This window comes from Microtus oregoni, unplaced genomic scaffold (assembly GCF_018167655.1).
Source record: "Microtus oregoni isolate MIOR12 unplaced genomic scaffold, Mior012 000008F_ref0000371, whole genome shotgun sequence".
NCBI classification, from domain to species: domain Eukaryota; kingdom Metazoa; phylum Chordata; class Mammalia; order Rodentia; family Cricetidae; genus Microtus; species Microtus oregoni.
The window spans coordinates 32,920,313-32,943,088 of NW_024543067.1; the positions used below are offsets into that span (position 1 = coordinate 32,920,313).

At 44.2% G+C, this 22,776-nt stretch overlaps 1 protein-coding gene across 1 annotated transcript in view; it reads right to left on the reverse strand.

The window, feature by feature from the left end:
- Window positions 1-910: 910 nt before the first annotated feature.
- The window catches only part of Deup1 (deuterosome assembly protein 1), a 68,163-nt gene continuing 46,297 nt past the window's right edge, over window positions 911-22,776 (reverse strand). Inside the window, exons 10-14 of the mRNA XM_041657685.1 lie at window positions 20,256-20,450; window positions 18,864-18,950; window positions 11,566-11,762; window positions 4,116-4,230; window positions 911-1,602 (exon numbers count right to left, since the gene is read on the reverse strand). Of these exons, the coding sequence (XP_041513619.1) occupies window positions 1,426-1,602; window positions 4,116-4,230; window positions 11,566-11,762; window positions 18,864-18,950; window positions 20,256-20,450 (771 nt within the window). The 3' untranslated portion in view covers window positions 911-1,425. The remainder of the gene's footprint in view (window positions 1,603-4,115; window positions 4,231-11,565; window positions 11,763-18,863; window positions 18,951-20,255; window positions 20,451-22,776) is intronic.

A 22,776-nucleotide genomic window follows, 5' to 3' on the forward strand; every position in this document is an offset into this window, starting at 1 on the left:
TTGCCAGTAAGCCACTGCCATGTGGTGATACACAGATTAATGGAGATGGGTTAATATAATGTAAGAGCTAGCCAATAAGAAGTTAGAGCTAATGGGCCAAACAGTGATTTAATTAATACAGTTTCTGTGTGCTTATTTTGGGAGTCTGGGCAGCAGGGGAACAAATAAACAGCCCCTCATCCTACAGTGGGCACATTAAGGGCATGGAACTCTCTGATATGTTGAATGTATCTTTGTTCTCCATCTGCCTGCTTACAGGAAGTGATATTGTGGTGAGAGCCAGGAGTCTGAAATTCAGACTTTTCCTCCATATATCCTGCTTACTCTAGGATATTGTTGTTTTGCAAATGTGTGCATGTGGGTATGTGTGTACCTGTGTGTGTGCAGAGGGTGATATCAGGTGTCCTGATCTGTCACTCTCCACCCTATTCCTTTGAGACAGGCTCTCTCATGCACCTGGAGCTGGGCTAGTAGCCAGCAAGCCCCAGTGATCCTTCTGCCTCTGCCCCACACAGCATGAGGCATCCAAGTGTGTATGGCCATGGCCTGTCTTTTTATATGGGTTCTTGGAAGACTCAGGTTCTCATGATTGAGCAACAAGTTCTCTTTCTTGTTGTTTCTGAGGCACCTTCCCATTTCCTGGGATACTTATTTTGCTGACAGTAAAATCTTAAATTTAAATGGTGCTGTGGTGTGAGTGTGTGTTCCATTTTTAAAGAACAAGATATCAGATTATCATTTGTGTATTTGTTATATGAACTTCATTGTTCATTTTATTGTTATTACTTCTGTAGAAACTGGACACTTGTAAAGCAGCTGAATCTCGCATTACTTTATTGTACTACAAACAGGGGTGGTTACAGAGGAGAGAGGAAACGGGTGCTCTGCATTTGCTGGGCTCAGCGGCCGCATGGCTGTCGGGCACGGCAACTTTTGCTGTGCGCAGTGCACAGTCAGAATCCACTACAAAAGTGAACGTAAAAACAGCAAGGACGTATCCTTTGCTTCTAAAACAAATCTCAGGGAGTTTACATAGGCCAGTGTATCTATCTAAACATCTTTCACTTTTACAAGTCTTTGGGTTTTTGTGCCCAGCACAGAGTGGCTGCACTCAGTTTCCTTTCTCGCTGCCTGTTAAACAGGAAATGGGACTTTAGCATACATGATTAAAATCAGAAATAATTCATTTTCAATCCCAAACTATGCCTTAGACAGGGAAGAAGTCCTCTGGGGCTAGCCATGTGTAGTCTATCCTAACAGAACAATTAGTGTGTGGAATGCAGAGATGAGCAGCTTTTCTAGCTTTCTTACGAATGGAGACTGAACCAGATTTCTCAGTTTCACGGGTCTGCTTTGCAAGTGTTTCACTGGAGCCTTTCCCCTTCCTTTTTTTTGGAGAGGAAGCAAACAGAAAAGGTGCAAAGCTCATATATGCCTGTTCTGCCTAGGCTTGGTGTATTTGTTAAGCGTGAACTCTGTGTGTCTCTGCAGCTCGTCGATGTGTGCGTTGAGCAGCTTCTCAAGCTCCTTGGCCCGTCTCTCCTCTTCCATCAGGAAGTGCTGTGCAGCCAGGGAAGCTGGGAGGGATATATCTGGTGGAGACTGAAGAGAGGGGAGAAAAGTGAGGCGTGACCAACCCAGAGCCTTCAGTTGTAGGCACACACCTTCCTGACAGTCAACCCTACGGCTTTGACAAAGCACTGCATTTTGGACAGAATCCTCCTCCCCTTGCAATGTAGTCCCTGGTAATGTAACCCCCAGGGGTATAAGCCATCTCAACACCACACCATTAAAGAGCCCTGGGAATGACAACTGCAGTGACCAGCTGCAAATCCAGGGTGGACGTAAGTGCCAGGGAGCCCTGGCAGAACACATTTTGCTGACTTGCAAGGCAAGTCATCCAGAACAAAGCAAGCCCCAGATCTGGAGTGAAGATGTAGCAGATTGGATAAAGATGGACATCTTGCTGGAGGTGGCTGTGTGTGTGTGTGTGTGTGTGTGTGTATGTAGGATGGGACTGGTGTTACAATCCTCCCTCACTAGTCAGGCTTAGTTGAAGAAGAAATCCGAGTGATACTCAGTGTCCCTTATTGGGAGGTATGGGGGTACTTCACAGCTTTCTTGTGATGTGGCTAGTGTATATTTGCACAAGGAAAAAAATGAAATAAAGAATATTAGTTTTATTTAAACATTATAAAATTATTTTAAAAATTACACATTAATTTTCCAGTTCTTTTATGTACCCGCCTTCCTCTCACTATTCTCTGAGACAGTGTTTCAGGTAGCCTAGGCTTGGCGGGAACTCTAGGTGGTTGAGGATGACTTGGGTCTCTACCTCCAGAGTGCTAGGACTCCTGGCATGCGCCCGGCAGTGCACCTGGCTGCCTTTATTCTTCTTTACTTCTGACTTGTTAAGAACAATGAAGCTTTATGGAAGTGAACCTGGTTATAGGTTTATTAGTTCATCAATCTATAAAAACTCAAGATCACAGCAGGTGACACCAAAGGCCTGCAGACACATCCAAGTATTAAATCCCAACTGTACCATCTGCACTGGGTGCAGCCTCTCCACCAGAGTCCAAGGAAACAGTCTTGAACATGCAGTGTGTGCTGTTGATGGGTCAAACTCACTCTTTCTAAACACCCAGGGATGGACACTGTTGACACCAGGTTTGCCCCAGCCTGTGCTAATAACGTGCAGTGAATTGCAATGGACTTTGCCCATCTGGACACCTAATAGACCATGCCTGCATACTAACATAAGCATCAAGACAGTGATGCCAAGGAATCCAAGGCTTGAAATGATGCCCACTCTTCAGAGGGTGAAACAGAACTCCACATAGACTCAGGGGCATGGCATGCTAGTAGATTGGTGGGGAAGGCAGGGATATCCATGTAGACCACAAGCTAACATGCACTGAAGTCCTGTGCTCTTAGACAGACAACCTGATGCCATTACTGGACATCACAGAAGGCTGGCTGGCCTAGAACAAAGGAGAGCTCCACTGTGGGTTTAGGATAGGTCAGAAATCCTGCTGCTGGGGTCAGATGAATGGTAAATCCTGTTCTGGAAAAATCTCCAGCAAGAGAATGCCATGCGCATTTCATAAGCCTCAGGGGGAAAGTCATGTTGTAGATATTTAAGCCAGAGTGAGGCTGTGTTTCCTGCAGTAGAAGCCTGAACACTCTGTAGGCCACTCCCCATTGGGAGCCCAGGAGACACAGAGCACCTAGCAGATGGACAATGTCACCTGTCCCATTTTCTGTCCTTGGCAGCCCCAGAGGGTGTTATGTATGGATCCAGTAGCAGAATGGCCCTCTCATTGAGAGCTACTTAGCTTGCTTCTGTTGACTCTTGGACCAGGTGAGGCCAGGAGGTGCTACCCCTCACCGATAGCAAGCAGCGTCTTGGCTGCAGCTAGGCCACACTGGGTCCTTCCCACCCTGCAGAGGACAGAATTTTCTCCCCCCTGGAGGTGATCTGCATTCCTGGGCTGACCCTTTCTGCCACAGAGCCTTAGCATGTAAGTTAGCATGACAACAATGTTCTCTGGGATGACTCGGCACACGGCCATGTTCAGTTTATACATGTTACTATATGTTAAGACCCATCTGGGTCTGGTGATTTATGTCTGTAATCCCAGCACATGAAAACCTGAAGAAGGAGAACTACTGCAAGTTCAAAGCCAGCCTGGGCTACATGGTGAACTCTAAGTCAGCTGGAGCCAGAGTGAAATCCTAATACATGAAAACAAACAAAAAGTGAAAAGCATTGCCAGGATTCCTGGTGGGGCACTGGGTTATCTTTCCCTTCTAGAGACAGGTGTGGTCAAATGGTCTGCAGAGCATCCTGCAGTCCTATTTCAGAGGTGCTGCCAGCCACACGCCTTTAACCTCAGCACTCTGGAGACAGAGGTACGTGGATCTCTGAGACCACCCTGGTCTACATAGTGAGTTCCTGGTCAGCTAGGGCTACACAGAGAAATCCTATCTCAAAACAGCAAAATGAACACAAGCAAAAAAAGTGACATTTTAAGCTATTCTATCCTTCTCTATATTGGTCTCAGGATTGAATAATCTTCCCTTAAAGGAAAAATCAGTTTCTGGAAACTCACCAGAGGGAAGACTTCATCGTCACTAACCAAGGGACTTGTCATTTCTTTGGTCTGGAATGACAGAGATGGTAACGGCGGTGTTGGACTTCTGTTCAGCTCACAGTCTTGGCTAATTCTAGAAGAGAAGAAATGTATGTCAACAGTCTTCATAAGGATCCTAGGTTTTTTTCTCTATTGCTGTGGTATAACACCATGACCAAGGCAACTTAGAAAAGAAAGTGTTTATGTCTTGTGGGTTCAAAGGGTCGGAGTCCATGATGGCGGAATGAAAGCCAGCTAAGTGCTCATATCTGTAGACAAACACTAAGCCAGAGCTAACTGGTAATGGGATGAGTCTTTGGAACCCTCAAAGCTCTCCCCCGCCAGTGACACACCTCCTCCGCAAGGCTGCACCTCTGAACCTTCCCAAATAGTTCCACCCACTGGGGACCAAGGATTCCAACATACAAGGCCACTCTCATCCAAACTGACCACCAAAGGCCTTGTTTGTTGTAGCTGAAGGTTCTGATTTTCCTGATGTCCAACTAGGGAGAACCAAACGAATAAATGCATTCATCTGGGTGTTTCTTTGACAATATTTTTTTGTCTAAATAATCCCAATTTCACCTTAAAACCTTGGAATGCAGAATTATGAAGGAGAATACCCGATGATTGGTAGGACAGTCTACTGTCCGCAACCTCAGCCTTCCTAACTCTGCGTTGTGCTGCTGTAATTCTAGGTCATTCTAACAAGTGGAGTCAATTTGACAGAAATCTCAAAACTCTGAACACATCTGCCATGGGGGACAGGTCTAAGAAGAGAAGCTAAAGTTCTCCGCTGCATGTCACAGGCTTTTGGGATGTGGTACCACATCTCTGTGCTAACAACCAGTTCCTTCGGATTCTCTAACATACATCCTGGTTCCCACTAGTGCCTTCCCAGGTGCCTTGCTCATGCAATTTCTTTGTTCTCTCTGACTTTCTATCACACTTAGGAGAAAGAGTTCTTAAGACAGGTGAGGGCCAATGCATGTGAAACATGGAACATGATGCCTGCTGCATCCTAGACACCCAATAAGGATCAGATGCCATCTTAATGCCCATTTGATCTTCAAAAAAGCACAACAAAGTGGATGTCCCCACAGATGAAGAAACTAACCGGAAAGTTAAATTGTTTGCCCATTCATTTTCTTTTCCTTTTTTCTTTCTGGTACTGGAGAACTGAGCCCAGATTCTTGCAAAGAATGCTAGGCATGTGCCTACACTGAGCTGCACCCTAGCTTTGTTATTTTTTTTTTAATCTGAGACAGGGTCCCCCAGGCTCTCCTTAGACTCAAAAGTCCTCTTGCCTCAGTGTCTCTGCCTTCCTCTGTCCTTGGAGACACCAGTCCATCTTCAATCATTTATTACAATTGTATGAAAACCCTTTCCTTTTTTTACTTTGGAGATTACAATATAACGACATCATTTCCTCCTTCCCCTTCCTCCTCGCAAACCCTCCTGCATATATTCCCTTATGCTCTTTCAAACTCATGGCCTCTTTTTTCAACTGTTACATGCACGTATATATGCTTAGATATTCCTAAATACAAACAGCTCTGTCTGTCTAACGTTACTTTAGATGCAGGAGGAGGGAGGCGCTCAATAGCCCCACACAACTGTGACACCCATGACTCACATCAACGAGCAGAGTGGCACTAGAACCCTGAAGGTACAGTAGTGCCTTGGTGACAGCTGACAGTTCTCTAGTTGGACTCAAGAAGAGGATAGTCATGCCTGGTCCCAGAAACCTCGCCAACGGCCCAAGGCTAGTAAAGTCAAGGATCTTGGAGAAAACCCCACAATTTTACTAAAAACCAGCATAGTTTCAACTACGTTTGAAACATTTGTCCTTATATCCATAGATAAGCACAGTCTTCACCCTTCAGGGAGGAAACCTCTCTTCGCAACAGACAAAAGTCATTACAGCAAATAATAACTCATCAAAATGTAGGTAGAGTTATGGAGCCTAGTCCCAGTGGCTACACCTACAATATGGCTCCTGAACTCAGGGCTCGGAGAACACTGCAGAAGATGGAGCAGAACGAGTGTTGGAGCCAGAGGTTAGAGTTTGCTGTGAGACTGTCCCTCCTAGAAACGTCAGAAGCTGCACCCATAGTCTCACCATCAAGACCGCCCAAATGTGAGCTGAACAGGGACGGTGCCAGTGGACCTGGCAAAGTGGATGGAGACAAGCCTGCAGTGCCTCAGATCTATACAAAAAACCATAGGGAACTAAGGGACGCTGAGAGGGAGCAATGGTCTCCCCAGGGAAAACTGCTGGTTATCTGGCACCAAATGGTCAACAATCGTTTACTTTACAAAAGAGAATAAATGGCTAGGAACCAGTAACTTTGAACTCAAGTTTTCCTGAGGTCGAATCCCACAAGAAGAATGCAAAGCACACTATGGAATTTATGTCTGTGCTAAAATATCAGGTGGAAGATATAAGTAAAAAACACCGCGCATATAAGCGAATAGGGGAACAAAACAACAAACCTTAATGTTGGGCCAAAGACTACCCCACGTGGCCTGTTTGAAAGCTGCTTATCCTTCCTAATAACCCAGATTTCCCACAGGTGTCAACCATTTTCAAAGCGATGTTTTGATACAATTTGAAAACCCACACTACACTTTTCTCTTCTCATCCAAAGCCCAGGCCCTGCAGACTTGCTTCTTACACGGGATTCGTCAAGTCTGTGCATACAAATGGCACGGAGCCTCACAATAGGTGCCGGCAGATGAACGCAGAGAAACAAGGCTTCCCGGCTTTACTTATCTTGAGATAAATCTTTACCCCCATTATCCCACACCATAATTACCATGGAAACAGGGGAGCAAATTAAATGGAAATAACATGGTTTATGATGTGAACAATAGATGAAACATCTCCCAGTTCAGACTGAGCAGTAACGATCGTATAATGAACCCGTGTATCATCTCTGGCCTGAACCTAGTGTCTACACTTCAGGGTGGAAAACAAGACAACAGAGGAGGTACTCCGAGAAGTGTGCGCGCACAATCTCGACTGTAAGAGATTTTATATACAAAGTATTATTTGTTCTAAATTATCTAAGTAATTATCCCAATTACCCATTTTGCTGTGAGTGCACAGAGATGGCTTTATGGTGCTAATTACTAAGATTTATATAGGAATATTTTTTATATCATAAGATCAATAAAATATTGAGATTGAAGGAGAAAACTATATTATGAAGTAAAGTGCTTTGGCTTAAATCATCTTTATAGCTGAAAGCCCTTCTAGGACATAGCCATTCAAATACTTCCTAAAACTACCTTGCACAAAATGCTGCACGTATCCATTTAAAGAGGGCTTAAAAATTATTGCAGAAGGCTTTTGATATCCACTCTCACGTCTCACTGTTCAGTTAGCTTTCCCATAGGCCCTGCTCCAGGGTCGCCAAGTGTGGCAGGCTCATGTGCTTGCACGGGAGGCAGAACTCCTCAAGGAGTGTGAAGTCCTGTCTGGGGTATGCAGGCCTCCCATGCCGCTTCTCCAGGTTTTCCTTCTGGGGTACAGGATGATGTCCTAGCCAGGGACGAGGACCCACCACCTATCACTAACCTCCCAGCCTCACCTTCGCACACCCCACAGAAGCTCCCCCTGCTGTGGCCTGCACTCTCTCCAGGCCTGGAGCCTGTAGTCTTCTGCGTTCTGCTCCTTACCGGTCAATACACAGGACAAAATTCTCATACATATTTTCAGCTTTTAGATTCATCTCTTGATAAGGGACCTTGCAAGAAGCAATGACAAACCTGCTAATTTTGTGGCCTTTTCCTATTAGACACTTACTTTATTAGCTAAACATGAAGCCATCTTAATGATGAATGTTTCTGATTACTAATCTTTTCTTGATTCATAATATAAAAATTTAAACCAAGAATATCACTTTTTAAAAGCTATATCGATTTTCATGCACATGTGTGTGTGTGTGCCTCTGTGGGCTTGTGTGCACCACTTGCATGCAGGAGCTGGTGGAGGTCGGAAGGAGTCAGATCCCTGAGACTGGAGTTGCAGGAGGCTGTGTGCCATCTGATGTGGGTGGGAACCGGACCCAGGTTCTCTGGAAGGGCAGTAAGAGCTCTGAACCTCTGAACCATCTCTCCAGCCCCGTGACTTCACTTTGAAATGTGTATTCTCATGTGAAGACAAGCCCCATTTATGACAAAATTGTTTTGTCATTAAAATTAGTTCTGTATTAACAGTTCTGGGTCCCAGTACTCTAAATCAGCTTGTAAAGTCTCCCGCAACTTCAAGACATTATTTTTTAAAGAATAATACTCAGAATATCTTAACAAAATTCCATTAAATCTCATAACAATTTTAAAGTGATGGATAGATTTTTATTCTAGAAACTAAATGCTTTGGATTGCCTGAAAATGCTCCTGATTTCAAGTGAGCTAACAGGGAGATATCTTCCAATAGGAGTGAAAGACAAAAGCTAAGAATAAATAACTGTTTATATTACAGACTGTGCCAGTCTTCCTCCGTTACAAGGGAGAATCTCCTTAGACAATGACCTTGAGACTTTTGAAGCAATTTTATTTTTCCTTCTCCAAATAGTTTAAGCCATTGCTATGTGAAGATGACTTGGTCATTGTCTGGTTAACTTATGTCTGACAAACATATGAATATGCCTTACATGCACAGACCCCCACACATACATAGTCACACATATATAATATATATGTAATATACACATAACCTATATATACATACACACATGCATACATACATATACATACACATGCACACATACACAGAGATACATATACACTACACATAGATATAACCACACACATTCATATACACATATACATATACCACACACACTCATACACACATATACCATGTATTTATACACACATATACAAACACGTGTGCACACACCACATGCACACCCATGTACATGCACACATATGTGCATATACATCTTGCTACTTGACTCCCTGAGCTGGGCTGTGAGGGAAAGGCTTTCTCTTCTATTGCTGGCATCAGCGGGGAGCCCCCTGCTTTCCGGTTCTCTGCTGCCGAGCTCACAGTGTCCCTGCATCTCAACAACTCTTCCCCATCGTGGGTTTTACATGGCAACAATTTATTCAGACTGTTTGAAATGCTGTTTCTTTTCAAAACCAGGTCACTGAAGAACACTGAAATCAGACGAGGCATTAAAACAAATTTAATGAAACTTGCAGCAAATGGAAGTGGCAGGGCCCGGCTCTGCAGCAATTGTCCAGGCTGCTTGTTAAGATAATCTCCCGCAGTGCCTTTTACTCCTTCCTGCCTCTGTCTCCCACGGTCTTGTTTTTGTGGGGCACTTTTAATACATCTGCAATGCCTGGCAAAGAAAGATTAAGGGACAAGAAAAGTATTTTTAAACTAACAAACTTCAGAGTAATGGCATAGCACTTCACCGGATGCGATCAGACTTGCTCAAGCGGTGAGGATGTGCCTGGAGCCCAGGGCCCTCGCTGACTCGCTGAGGTCAGCCAGCAGTGCCACAACCGTTCCTAGTATCTTTAGGGCTGGGCTTTGCTGGGAGACTGAAGGTAGGGACACGCTTTGTGAGGTTCTTGTTCTAGATTAGAAATGACCTCTTAGAACAGGTTTTCAGTGCTACTGGGCGATCAGCATGTGTTTAGCCATCAGAGGACAGGCTCTTGACTGTGGCCAGAGGCCTCTTCATTTTTCCCACAGTGCTTACACTGACGCCCCATCATGGTGCCACACCATGGCACCCCTACCATGGCACCCCCACCATGGCACCCCCACCACGGCACCCCCACCATGGCACCCTCATCAAGGCATCTCCACTGTGACACTCGCACCATGCACTCCCAACTCTGACATCACAGGTACCCAACCATGGCACCCCCACCATGGCACCCCACCGCAGTGCTCACCCCATGGCACTCCCTGTAGTACTCCCACAGTTGTACCACTAGAGTGCCATCCTCACCAAAGTCCCCCCAACACAGTGTCCCCCGAAACACCTCCACCACCGGATCCTTTCTCCACTACCTAGAGAGGGGTTAATTCAGGGCTTTGGAGAGACTGATACTTCAAGCATTGGAATGATTAGAATCCACTTTCTAGGGGCTGGAGAGATGGCTCCAATTCATAGAAATTGCTCTTGCGGAGGACCAGGGTTTGGTCCCCAGCACCTAGATGGCAGTTCACAGTCATCTGGAACCCCAGTTCCAGGGGATCCAGCAATGTCTTCTGGCCTCTCTGGACACCAGACATGCACATGGGGCAATATAGACATAAATATAAAATAAATCTAAAATGACAAAAGAATCCATCCTTCTAGTACCTCTAGGACTGAGGTAGGGAAGGGAGAGCATTGCTCTAGAACTGGAGAGTGTTGAATAAACTCCCCCTCTTTTGGGCTGTTCCATAGATTTTGCTTAGCTACCAAGATGAGCCTGCCATGACCCTCTCCAAACCTCAGGTTCAGTGATTAATCTAGTCACTAAAATACACGTTTTAGTCACCATGAATTTATAAAAGTATTAATATTATAAATGCAATTTACTACTACTAATATTAGTGATTATTAGATGGCCAACATTCATGCCACTACACATATTACACAGATTCCTTCATACGATCCCCACTAACACGCTACACACAAGAAACCATGAAAACATTATTAAGCATCCACACACAGGGCGAGTCCAGTGTGCTCTGGACTTTCATAAGCACACGAACGGCTCATGTCAGAGAAGTGTGGTGAAGGCAGCCATAGCCCTCCTCTGAAACCCACAGTGCAATTGACGTCTTCAGGGCTCTGAGGAGTTCAATGGAAAAAGAATCGCTTTGCTGAGCAGTTCATGAGACTTGGGGGGACAGTGAACCTCCTCCAGAGACACTCCTGACTCCATAAATCGTTGGTGAAAATTGAGTTAATTAGCAGGTTTCATGGTTAACATTGACTTAGGATGTGAGCTAAGACGTTTTAGAGACCGTGAGAATAAAATGGACAATGGGCATTGATCTTCCATGCGCTGAACTCTCTTACTGTCCATAGGGCCCTTGTTAGCACGTGACCTGCAAGTCGGTTACCATGGCAATGTCTGTGTCACGGGAGGACAGAGAGAAGTGACATTTTCACATGTTTTGCTTTCTCATACCTAATGGGGGAATTTCTAGTTTTCTCTGTTCTCACAACTTTAAAAGGATTACTTGCTTGTCTTCCTGCATGACTGTCCTGAAATGACGCGAACAAAAGTCCCTGGGAACTCTCCGCCCAGCTGTTGCCGTATGTGCTTCTTACAAAACAGGGCCCAGACTCCTGTGTTATCACTACCAGATAGAATGTAAACAGCCGATGAAGCTGTCATTTATACTACTGATGAATTTCCCACAAGGCGTTTCTGATGCCTGTTTATGGCTAAACTAGCATACCTGTCTCCAGCGGTCTCCGTCTTCAGCTGGCCCTGGTAGGCACTTGCTTCTGCTTCATCGTAGCTGCTCTGGGTAGGCCATGCTGCCTTCCCGTTGACACGGAGCTTTGCAAGATCGCTTCGGAGCCTCTCATTCTCGTATTCCAGCTTGTTAATTGATGGGTACCGTGACTGCTCCTTGTCAGTGAAGTCCATACTCTGGGGATTAAAACAAACCCCCACTGAATGACCTCACACATGACATGTTTTCCACATGTTTGGACTCATGTGTTGGGAAGTCCCTTTTATTTGAGCTAGGTGACGTGGCTTTTGTGAACTCTTTGTTCCTCCTGAACATTTTAAATGTAAAGCGTTAATATAAATAAATTAATTAAAGTATATTTTAGAAGACTCTTAATAGCTGCATTACAGAGGTGCCAAATCTTGACAACTGAATCTGTTTCATCAGTGGTGCCGTAGCTGTGCATACACAGGCCTGCACTGGAATTCCTTTACAACACGAGAATAAACTGAATGAAGGTGTCTGAGGAGCTCAAGGGAAGTGCTAATCCCACTCAGTTCTCTCGCACATTCAGGCCTGAGGGATGGACGGCTCAGAGGCCCCACTTGCTACTCTTCTGTAGGACCAGCATTCAGTTCCAGCTTTGGCATCTCATAGCCTCCGGGAACTGCGACTCCAGGGGAGCTGATGCTCTTTTCTGGTCTCTAAGGGCATGTGAACACATGAGGCATGCGCGTGCGCACACACAAAACCTTTAAAAATAATCTCATAAATTCCAACCAAGAGTAGGCTGAGGATCTTATTTTATGACCCTCACAATTTGATATCACTATTTTGTTAGGTTTGCTAATGGTAACTCAACAGCAGCCTTTATCACTGAAGTCGAATAGGTTTTCATGTTCCTTGGTGATTTTTACTCTACAGACTCTCAGTTGCTTTTGTATTCTTTGGTGATTTTCCCACTTTGGAGTTTCTGCTTACCAATATCAAAGTATCTTTTAACACTAGAGGCAGCAGTACAGAGTCTCTCTGGTTGTTGAAAATACGGTTTGTGTGGTTTTTAAACATATATTTATGAGGTTTTAATTGTGGTACATGGCATGTTTTGTCTAGAAAAGGACTTTGGGTTCTCTTTCCTTAACTCCTGCCTCTTTGCCTTACATTGCGATTTTCTTTTTTTAAAGAACTATTAAATGTTTACTTTCACTTTCTTCTATTTGTTTTATGATTTCATTATTTTACTTTAATTCTTTAGCTTATTTTGAGTTAATTTTGCTATAAAAGTGAGAGAACAGTAAAAATAATAAATAATTCCAATTATTCCAATTACATATTGATTAAAATATTCATGCCCACTGCCGGGTGATGTAACAGATTGCATGCTGGACTGATGTGGACGGAACTGGACTCTGGACTATTTTGCTGCGTTGATCTTGCAGCTGAGACAGAGCCAATGCTGCACATTTAGAGCAACGTCATTTCAGGGCAGAGATTTGCTGCTGGGATATTAAATGCACCGCCCCAGATTGTAAAATAAAGCATATTTAAATCACAAAATGAATGGCTTAAACAAGAGGCTTAGAGATTTCTCAGGTTGTTTTTGTTTAAAACTATAGGAAGTTTCCAGGGAAGGGGTGTGTGCGTGTGTGTGATGTGTGTGTATTTATGGTCTTCTTGTACTGCTTTGTACAAGGATAGTCGCTGTTCTCACATAGCAAATTGTGGGAAAGCTGTGTGCAATGATCTCTTGTCCACTTCTGTCCTTCCATCCTGTGAGTTGACCATCCCAAGCTGCATTGTGGCCTAAGGGACCACAGTTCTCTGGGATCAGAAGGGCAATACTTTAGCACCAAACGTTTGCTTTGGCTAGCCCATCACTTTTGAAGCTCCAAACGTTTGGAATTCAGGCCTAGGAAACTAAATGATTGGAGCTTAGGCATTTCTTTTTGAAGTCCCTAAATTTCCAAGCTTTGAGAACTGTTCACGTAGAATAACACTCAAAGTCCTCCCACTTTCTCACATGTTTGAATAGCTGCACATTGGTAATCAACCATACCATCATATTAATGTCAGCACTGAAAACCAGCTTACAAACCACTTATGTGATATGCACATAAAGGCTACTAAAATGTTTTCTTGTTTTGTTTTGTGCCAAAGGCTACATCTCCTTACTATTTTCTTGCACACCACGACAATCTAGGAAAGGCAGAGGATGAGGACTCTGAGGAGGGCATCTAAGCAGCTTGCTGAGACTTGGAGAAACTTAGCCACCCTGACCCAGCCAATCTTTCTCCACAGCCAGAGGAAGCTGCCCACAAGGCAGTGACATGCAAAGGGCTTTCTCAGGCATCTTTGATCAACTTTCTTCTCCTCAATGGAAGGAAGTAAGGATTAGGCAACCTTACTTCAGAATTGGGCAATCAGAAATGTTCTCAAGTCTGTATTTATTTAGTTAGGACCAATCTCAAGATCAGTAATTTCCTGTCTAGAAAGGAAATGGAGTGGGAGCTGGAGAGGTGGCTCCATAGTTAAGGGCACGGGCTGCTCTTGCAGAGGATGTGGTTTGGCTCCCAGCATGCACATGGTGATTTGTAATTATCCCTAATCCTTAACTCCAGTCCCAGGGGATCAGACATCCTCTGACCTCTGTGGGCAATGCATGAATGCATGCATGTGGTACATAAACATACATACAGACTAAAAATAAGAAAGAAAGAAGAAAATAAAACAGCTGTCATTTTAAAATTACTCAAATATCACAAATGTCAGGAGGCTGAAAATAATGATATATATATATGTATATATTTTGTTTCTTCCTACCCAGGGTGAAATTTCAGCTCTAATCACTTAATTTTATATTTATATATTCTAATCATTGCTTAAATAATTATCTGAATATGAATTTTGGTACTTGCAGAATTTTAATACATAGAAGTAGAGTTTTCTTCATTTCATAACATTTGAGAAGTAACAGAATAAAATAAACAAGGAATAAGAAATTGGTAAACTCCAATAATAAATTAAATAGGGGGCTAGAGAGAGGGGCTGATCTTCCAGAGGACTCAGGTTCAGGTCCCAACAACCATATAGTGGCTCAAATCATCTGTAACTCCAGTCCCAGGGGACCTGATATTCTATTCTGGCCTCCACAGGCTCTACACACATGTGGTCCACAGACATAGATGGAGCCAAGACAATTACACACACAAAATAAAAATAAAAGTTAAAAATTTTAAAAATAAATGAGGTAATATTATCCTCAAAACCATTGCTTTTACATGTCAGTAAAATAAACTTGTGTGTCATAACTGAAACAAACAGAAGAAAATGTGTTCAACTATCTAAGCCCAAGCATAAGAAAGGCAACTGAAATGGGAACTGGGCACAGCAGTTCACGTTTGTAACCATGGCACACAGAGAGTGACAGACAGACCTCACTTCAGATAAAGTGTCACCCCTGTGACTATTATAGGTTGAACTGTGGCTCCTTACAAAAGCCTGTTGAAGTCCTAACCCCTTCTTCCTCATGATATGACCTTATTTGAGAACAGCATCTTCTCAGAGACAGTGGCCCTGAAGTGAACACCCAGCAAAAGGGAAATCTGATCTGAGCATCATGGGGTGAGGCAGACATGGGGACAACAGCACACTGAGACAAAGTGCTGGGGTGCTGCTGGGGACACCAGAGACTATCACAGACCAGCGGGGGGGGGGAAGGGGGGAGAGGAGAGGAGTTAGAGAGGGGGATGGAGCCTGTGCAGAAACCTCCTGCACTGAGGTTAGGAGGAACATGCCCTCAGGACCGTCCCTTGGGACTTCTAGCCTCCTCCCAGAGTCCTGCTCTTCTAAGCACACACTCTGTGATATTAAGTTAATTTAGAACTAGGAAGATTTATCCCTGGAACTCACATTGGACAGAAACTGGGAAATAGGTCGACCACAGTGTCTGACATGTCGACAAGGCCCTGACAAGTGCTAGCAGCTGCATTTCATAACAGGGCAGAAAGAACGACACAGGATCCTGGACTGAAAACAATTCACACCCCACAAACCTCCAGAAGTGTGACATTTATAGTCAGAAACTAGATAATTTGCTTGCGAGTCCTGCCGCGACTTAGATTTTCTCGGAGGTCCTAGTAAGGACATCATGACAATGACAGGGATGGGCGTGAGCTCTGGAGAAGAGGAGAGAGCCCGAGAGCTACACTGTGCTAACAAAGTTCCTCGAGCAGAGCAACTCTCATCCTGAGTCATGGTCCCTTTGGAGGTCCAATGACCCTTTCACAGGGGTCAGTTTAGACTGTTGGAAATATCAGATATTTGCATTATGATTCATAACAGCAAGATTACTATTATGAAGTAGCAATGAAAATAATTTGATGGATGGGGTCATCACGACATGAGGAACTGTATTAAAGGGTCACAGCACTAAGAAGATTGAGAGCCACTGCTCTAGAAGGAATAACATACCGTGGACCTCCTTCTATGCTAGCAATTAGCTGCTTGATGTGGTAAAAGCAGATATTCTATTTATAACAGCAAGAAGAATTGTAAACAACTTGGGAAATGGTTTAAAGGAAGGAGACAGGAGCTATTCAAAGAAAATTGTATTATTGGGAAATGTATTATAAGGGAATGGGAATCATTCTATATCTTATTATAACGAAAGCTTTGTCTTCCAAGTTAATACAAAAACGAATTCAATTCCAGATAGAGTCCACAGGAAATTACAAGGAGAAACCTGGTGCGTTGAGCTTAGTCTATATGAAAATTTTAACTGTGCTATTACACATTGCATTTCAAAGTATAATTTAAATGAATCGAACAATTGGATGGAAAATATAAAACCTCTGACAAAGTACAGAAGGGCACAGGTACATGTGGAAACCCTGTCACCAAAGACGGCAGATCCACGTATATCCATCAAGGCGAGTGGTTTCTGGTTAAGTCAAAGTCAAACTTCTTTGGCAAAAATACAAAGTTACAGAAAACAGACTTTGAAAATGCTTCAATAAATTGACAAGAAAAAACTTACATCAGCGAAAATATTTACAAAGTATATCTAATTCATATTGTTATAAACTACTAAGAGGACAGGGAAATGAAAATCAAACTGCCGTAGAAAAAAATTGCTGTAGTAATAGTACTGGCAGCGAAAAAGCACAGCGATGAATGAGAAAAATGATAATGGCATTAACATCAAGACACACATATCCTGCAAGCCAATGGTTCCTCCTCAAGGGAGCTGCTCCAAGACATACGTGTTGGGATTTTGTACTGACCGATTTTTCCAGGTGAAAATATGAAAACGGTCAAATACACTAGGGCTAAAATACTTATGAAGACCAGTCTATAAGGTTTGATATATCAGCACTGTGGAATATTAACCACCCACTGTAAAGGACAGAACATGCTTGAGCCAGTTGATGTGGAAAGGCAAATCACAGAAGTGTGACATGTGAACCTAATATTTCAAAAATAATTCTATGCATTTCTGTGTGTACGTTTGTGTGTCTTGTGTGTACAGGGCCCTGAGGGGAGCAGAAGATGATGTCAGATACCCCGGAACTGGACTTGGCAGGTAGCTGTGAGATGCCGTGTGGGGGTGGGGAACTGAACCAGATGCTATCTATACAGGAGCAGCAAATGCTCTTATATTGTGAGCCATCCCTCTATGCCTGTGACACTAATTTTTTAATAATAAAGATCCCCAAATAAGCATGTATGTGTGTTCATAGAGGTGTCTAAATATACAAAGTGATAAATACTAATGAGTAGTATTGTATATTAGTATTATACTACTAATGTATACTGTCTGACACATGGGAAACAATGTGGAAGACGGGGGTGGGAAGTCTAAAAGTAAGAAAACATGCCCTGAAGCCACCTGCATGCACACTGTGGTTCATTCACAATTACCGACAGGTTCGGTGAGAGTCATTTTCCTAGGATTTGCTTACTTGTCCAGCTGTGCACGCACAGCTCGAGATCAGCTCTGGGCAGCACCTGAATTTCACATCTACTTTGTAGGAGACTCTCTCTCCCCACCTTCTCTGTGGGAATGCTCAGGAACAAGCTACAGGGGCCACCATTGGCTTGCCATCACAGAGCCCTCTGCTGCCCAAGTGGAGCTGGGGGGAGGGGTGTGGTAATTAGCGCTGCTTTATATATCTTTGTGCAGTTCAGTTCTTAGCAAATCAAATAATATGAATGAGCAAAGCCGAAAGCCTACAGGAGCAGAGTGAAGCCCCTCAGCAGGGCTCTGGTGACCTGGGATAGACACAGACAAGCACGTGTGTGTCCCATGTTGGGAATGAAAAGGCAGAGATGACAGGCAGGGTTTTAATGAAGCAGAGAGGGAGACCAGCAAGCTTCCCTTTTCATCCAGCTGTGCTCCAGTCACAGGGTCCACAGCCAGGCTCAAGGAGGAAGGGAGAATGCTTCCAGTTGCTTCTACTGTCTTGATGCTGGAATACGGACTCATGTGAGAACAGGTGCACAACAAGATAGAAATAAACACAACATTCGCTCTAGAAGGGGCCTGGCTGAGGCCCCAACCCACTGGCTCACATTATGGCTAAAGGGACAGGCCAACTTAAGCAACTATGAGGCCCAAATTTTCCTATCTTACCTTTTCAGTTCCTTGAACAGTTAAAAAAAAATAGTAACAACAGTAGGATTTTCTCTGAGTGAGTAAAAGAAAAGATAGCAAGGCATGCTAGTATTTCAATATTTTAACCAAGAAAAGCTCTTTTTACAAAAACCAGTCATGGACTGCTACATCAGACACAGGAGACAAATGAGAGGCTTGGGGCCATTTAACCTGTTTGTGAGACCAAGTAGTGCCAGGAGCTAATTCATGTATTCAGTTAACAATCACTGAACACTTGCTTCGTACCGGAAGTCCTGAGCTGTTGGTCATGCCAACTTCCTCCTTGTCATCCAGTTGAAAGGGGCAAGCCACAAAACAAGTCAGAGGCAAATACAAACCAAGCAAGGTCGGACCTAATTGTTTTCATTCAGGTTTGTGGGGAAAACTTCACTGAGCATAAGGTTGGCACTGAAGTTGGGCCGTCTAGGATATGGGGTTTCAGAATTAAAAGTCAAGAAACTGCATGGTCTGCATGTCTGGGAAGTGGTCAGAACCGAGCCCAAAGCAAGTATCCTGGCCTGGGCGAACCACGGCTGGAAGGGAGTGCCCAGCTGGAGGGCGCATGCCCAGTGGCCACACCAAGGGATCTGCCCCAACCAGACAATCCCCTCCTGTTCAGTTTGGGGGAGTGAATTCAGCGCATTACCAAGTACCGAGCAGGGTCTAAGTCTCCCATCATTCCTTTCAGATGCGTGTTTTCTGTTCGGACAGCTTTGTATCTCATATCTGAGACCTGAAAGATTAGTAGACAAAAGGCACACGTGAAACTCGCGAAACTAGACATCTTGTTCATTAGCTCTGTCCCGTGGGTTCAAATCCTTTCTGTGGCAGCGAAAAGGGAGCCGCCTGTCAGGGTCCCCTGTTCCCTCTCCCGGCCACTTTTCCTGTTTGAGCAGTGCTAGATTTAAAAAACTTAAATAGTGATTTACTTTTTTTTCCTACCAAGCCCGAAATTCCATTTCTCTCTTATTGGAACTGTAACCAGAAGGGTCAGGATTTTAAAATCCTTTCTTCAAGAGATCGCTCATTACGCGTTTTCAATGCCCGATTGACTTTTACAGCAAGCAGTACATGGCTTAATTTGTTCCTTCTGGTGTTTTGGTAGCATTTCCTCGCCTGCCTTTTTGTGTCCTTTTTCTTTCCCTGATTTCTACCTGAATATTGGAATGATGGATGTTTGCTTCCCTTCCTGGCCTGTTCTTTTGTATATCTAAGGCTCATTTCTATATAAAACTCTTGCTTTTCAAAGATTTATTTTTATAAGTTTTAGAATATATGCTCATTGACAAAATCTAGAAAACATGGAAATATGAAAACGGAAATGAGACTCATTCATGGCGGCTGCCCGCTCTGGCCATCTGCAGAGTGCCCTGCCCATGGTGCCCTGGCAGTCGCTGGTTTCCTGGGTATATCACAAATTGGTTAGTCTAAGGCCATTGACTGGATGGAGGCCTAATTTTTCCTGTTTTTAACTGCTCTTGTGGAGACTGTCTTGGTTCATGCTTTATGCTCTAAAATCACTTGGTTTTAGAGTGAAGGACCATACAGCCCGTGCTGTCAAAAGCAGGCTATGAATTTGATTATTTGTAGAGCAAGGGAGGTTCAAAGGATAAACCGGGGAGGAGGGTGGGCGTGAGCATCCCTTGTAGCATCGTAACAGTCCAAGCTTGCAACCTCTGCGGTCTCTGGGGACGCGCTGTGTGCTGAGTGGACGTTTAGTTAAGACGTGCCGATTTTATTCTGTAGCCTCCATATTTAAAACATAAATGGCAATCTATTAATGTGTGTGTATATTGGGGGGTGTTAGTGGAAAAATCCTATCGAAAACAACTGTGGAAAGAAGCAGGGTGTACGTGATGTGGGAGACAGCTGCAGGAGAATGCCAGCGTGGGACTGCTTGGCCTTGCATGCGCTGTCTTTAGGTCCCTAGTGTTCTTTTGATGATACTTTGTGGAGTGGTCCAGGGTTTTAGGGGGCACCCAAGGCTCCTGACAGTCGAGGAGAGGGCGAGGATGGGCACTGAGCTCTGAGCACATACCTGTTGCTTTGTTAACATTTTTTCCTTTATTTCTAACTCTATCTTTAGCTGTCTTTCCAGAAGGGCAGCTTTCTTCCTGACAGTTGCTATAGTGATCTCCTTCTGGTAGAGTTCCTGGGTGAGGTTCGAGATCTCATTTCTCATGCGTTCCTGTTCGGAGCATGGGTCTTCCTCCTGATAGAGCTGGCTTCTCATCTGCAGGGAGAGTGACCAGAGACATGACCAGCCCGCTCACTCACAGAGGAGCTACAGCCTGTGCTGGACTCCTCCCGTCTTCCTACCTAGAATGTCTGCAGCCCATGGTATCCCCGTCTGACCCGTGCCAACCGACAAGCAGAGCATAAAGTTCAGTTTCCTCCCAACCCCAAAGTCCTTTGCTTTCTTGTAGTGTGCCAAGTGTTGCTCAGCTTTGGTACAGACTTGACAGAAACTGTTACTAAGTCCTGTGCTTTGTTTTTGAGGCAGGGTCTACCTCCATAGCTCAGACTATCCTTTATCTTTAGATCCTCATGCCTTGGCCCCTGAAGTTCTGGGATTATGGTGTACACGACCAAGTCTGGACATCAGGACCTTCTTATGGAGAAAAAGAAAAAAGAACCTAAGAAAGGCAAGCAACTTGCTCAAATCATACAAAAAGTATCAGATTTGAGGCTGGAACTCACCGTTCTCGGTTTTAATTAAGGTTTTTAAATGAGACAAGTGTAAATCCCACTGTGCTAGCTGTGACTCCACACTGCGTCTCAGAGTCACGAAGATACTAAGCTTAGTGTGTTGGTAAGAATGTCTTACTGGCCTCTCCCGACCCTTGGAGTGTCTCCACCCTCGACTTTCCAAATCTTGCTGGGCAACTGCCCAGTTCACCCTCTCAGATACCCTGCTCTTTGTTCTGGTCGCTCCCAACTTGGCCATACCCCCAGCATTGCTCACTGCTTCTCACCCTTGGGAGTCACGGATAAACTATGCATGATCCCTCTCCCACATAAGGGGCAGGGGAGAAAGATAAACAATTTATCTTATTTTATTTTTTTAATATCTAAACAATAACCCTTTATTGAAAAGGGTTAGTTTAAATGGCTACAAAGTTGAAGTGTAAAGTGTGTACATTTCTACAGGTACAAGTTAACTTCTTAGTGAGAAAGCAAATATTTATTAGCAAGATATGTTTAGATTTGGATGGAAAAACTGAAGGGGGATTTAGAATTGTGGCTGCAAGATCATCCAGCACACACTCACATTGTCATCCTTCGATGTCGGCTGGTTCTCAGTGGCCCATTAACTCACAAACACGGGGCTCACACAGCATGCTTGAAAATGCTTTTGTTTAAAAAAAAAAACCCAAAAGTTTCTCCAATCAAATTAATATTAAAATAGCCCAAACAGAGGATTCCACGGGTGCACTCCATAGTCATCAACACTTTTCTTGGTAGAAACTTCACACAGTTAACCCCTAACCGTTCACAGACCACAACAGTGAAGGGGCAAAATGAGCAAACGTATTATTTTCTTAATTTATAACAATTTTTAAGTCTCATTTTATTAGTACTATTGATTTTTGGCCTGAATTACACACAAATCCCCATCTCATCATCAATCAAGCACTTTCTGCTTCAGCAAAACGACAGCAGAGACCTAGCACCTGCTTTGCTTCCTCCGTACCACCGTCTCCCTCTGCACCACCGTCTCCCTCTGCACCACCGTCTCCCTCTGCACCACCGTCTCCCTCTGCACCACCGTCTCCCTCTGCACCACCGTCTCCCTCTGCACCACCGTCTCCCTCTGCACCACCGTCTCCCTCTGCACCACCGTCTCCCTCTGCACCACCGTCTCCCTCTGCACCACCGTCTCCCTCTGCACCACCGTCTCCCTCTGCACCACCGTCTCCCTCACTTGCCCGTCCTGTGGCCATTAACTGACATTAGGGGACAGCGCCAGGGCCGATAAGCCAGGCGCGGCTCTGCTCACCTGCTGGCAACACAGATCTGAAATGCCTTTTATTCATGCCACACAGACTTTAACTACAAACTGAGGAAAACGACAGTGGCTGAAAACAGATGAGACAGTCTGCACATAAAAACTGCTATTTTCCTCTCAATAGAAAACCACTGAAAAGGGGAAGAGTTAGAGGAAAACCTGGCAGGAATTTGGGCATCAAGCGGCATTTTGTGCAAGAGCACCCCCAGTTTCAAGCCTGGGTTCCAATCTAGGCCAGCCAAGGACCACGATTCCCACTGCCATGGCAGCTCTTTTGCACCCGGTTATACATTAAAGTGCAGTATAAAATATAAACATTTTGGTTTCTTCAAAAAAGTATTGTCTTTTAGTTGAGTAGAAAGTTTACTGACTCTCACTGTGTAACGAGTCTTGTTACACTATGAAGCTGGAGCTCACAGCTGCTTTGGTTTTCTCCACAGCACAGCACAATGAGCATCCACAGTATAAAAGTCCTTGTAGTGAGTTCTCTACAGAAGTCTGAAAATGATCTGGCACAAGAATCCAGAGCTCTTAAAATTCAACCCTGAAA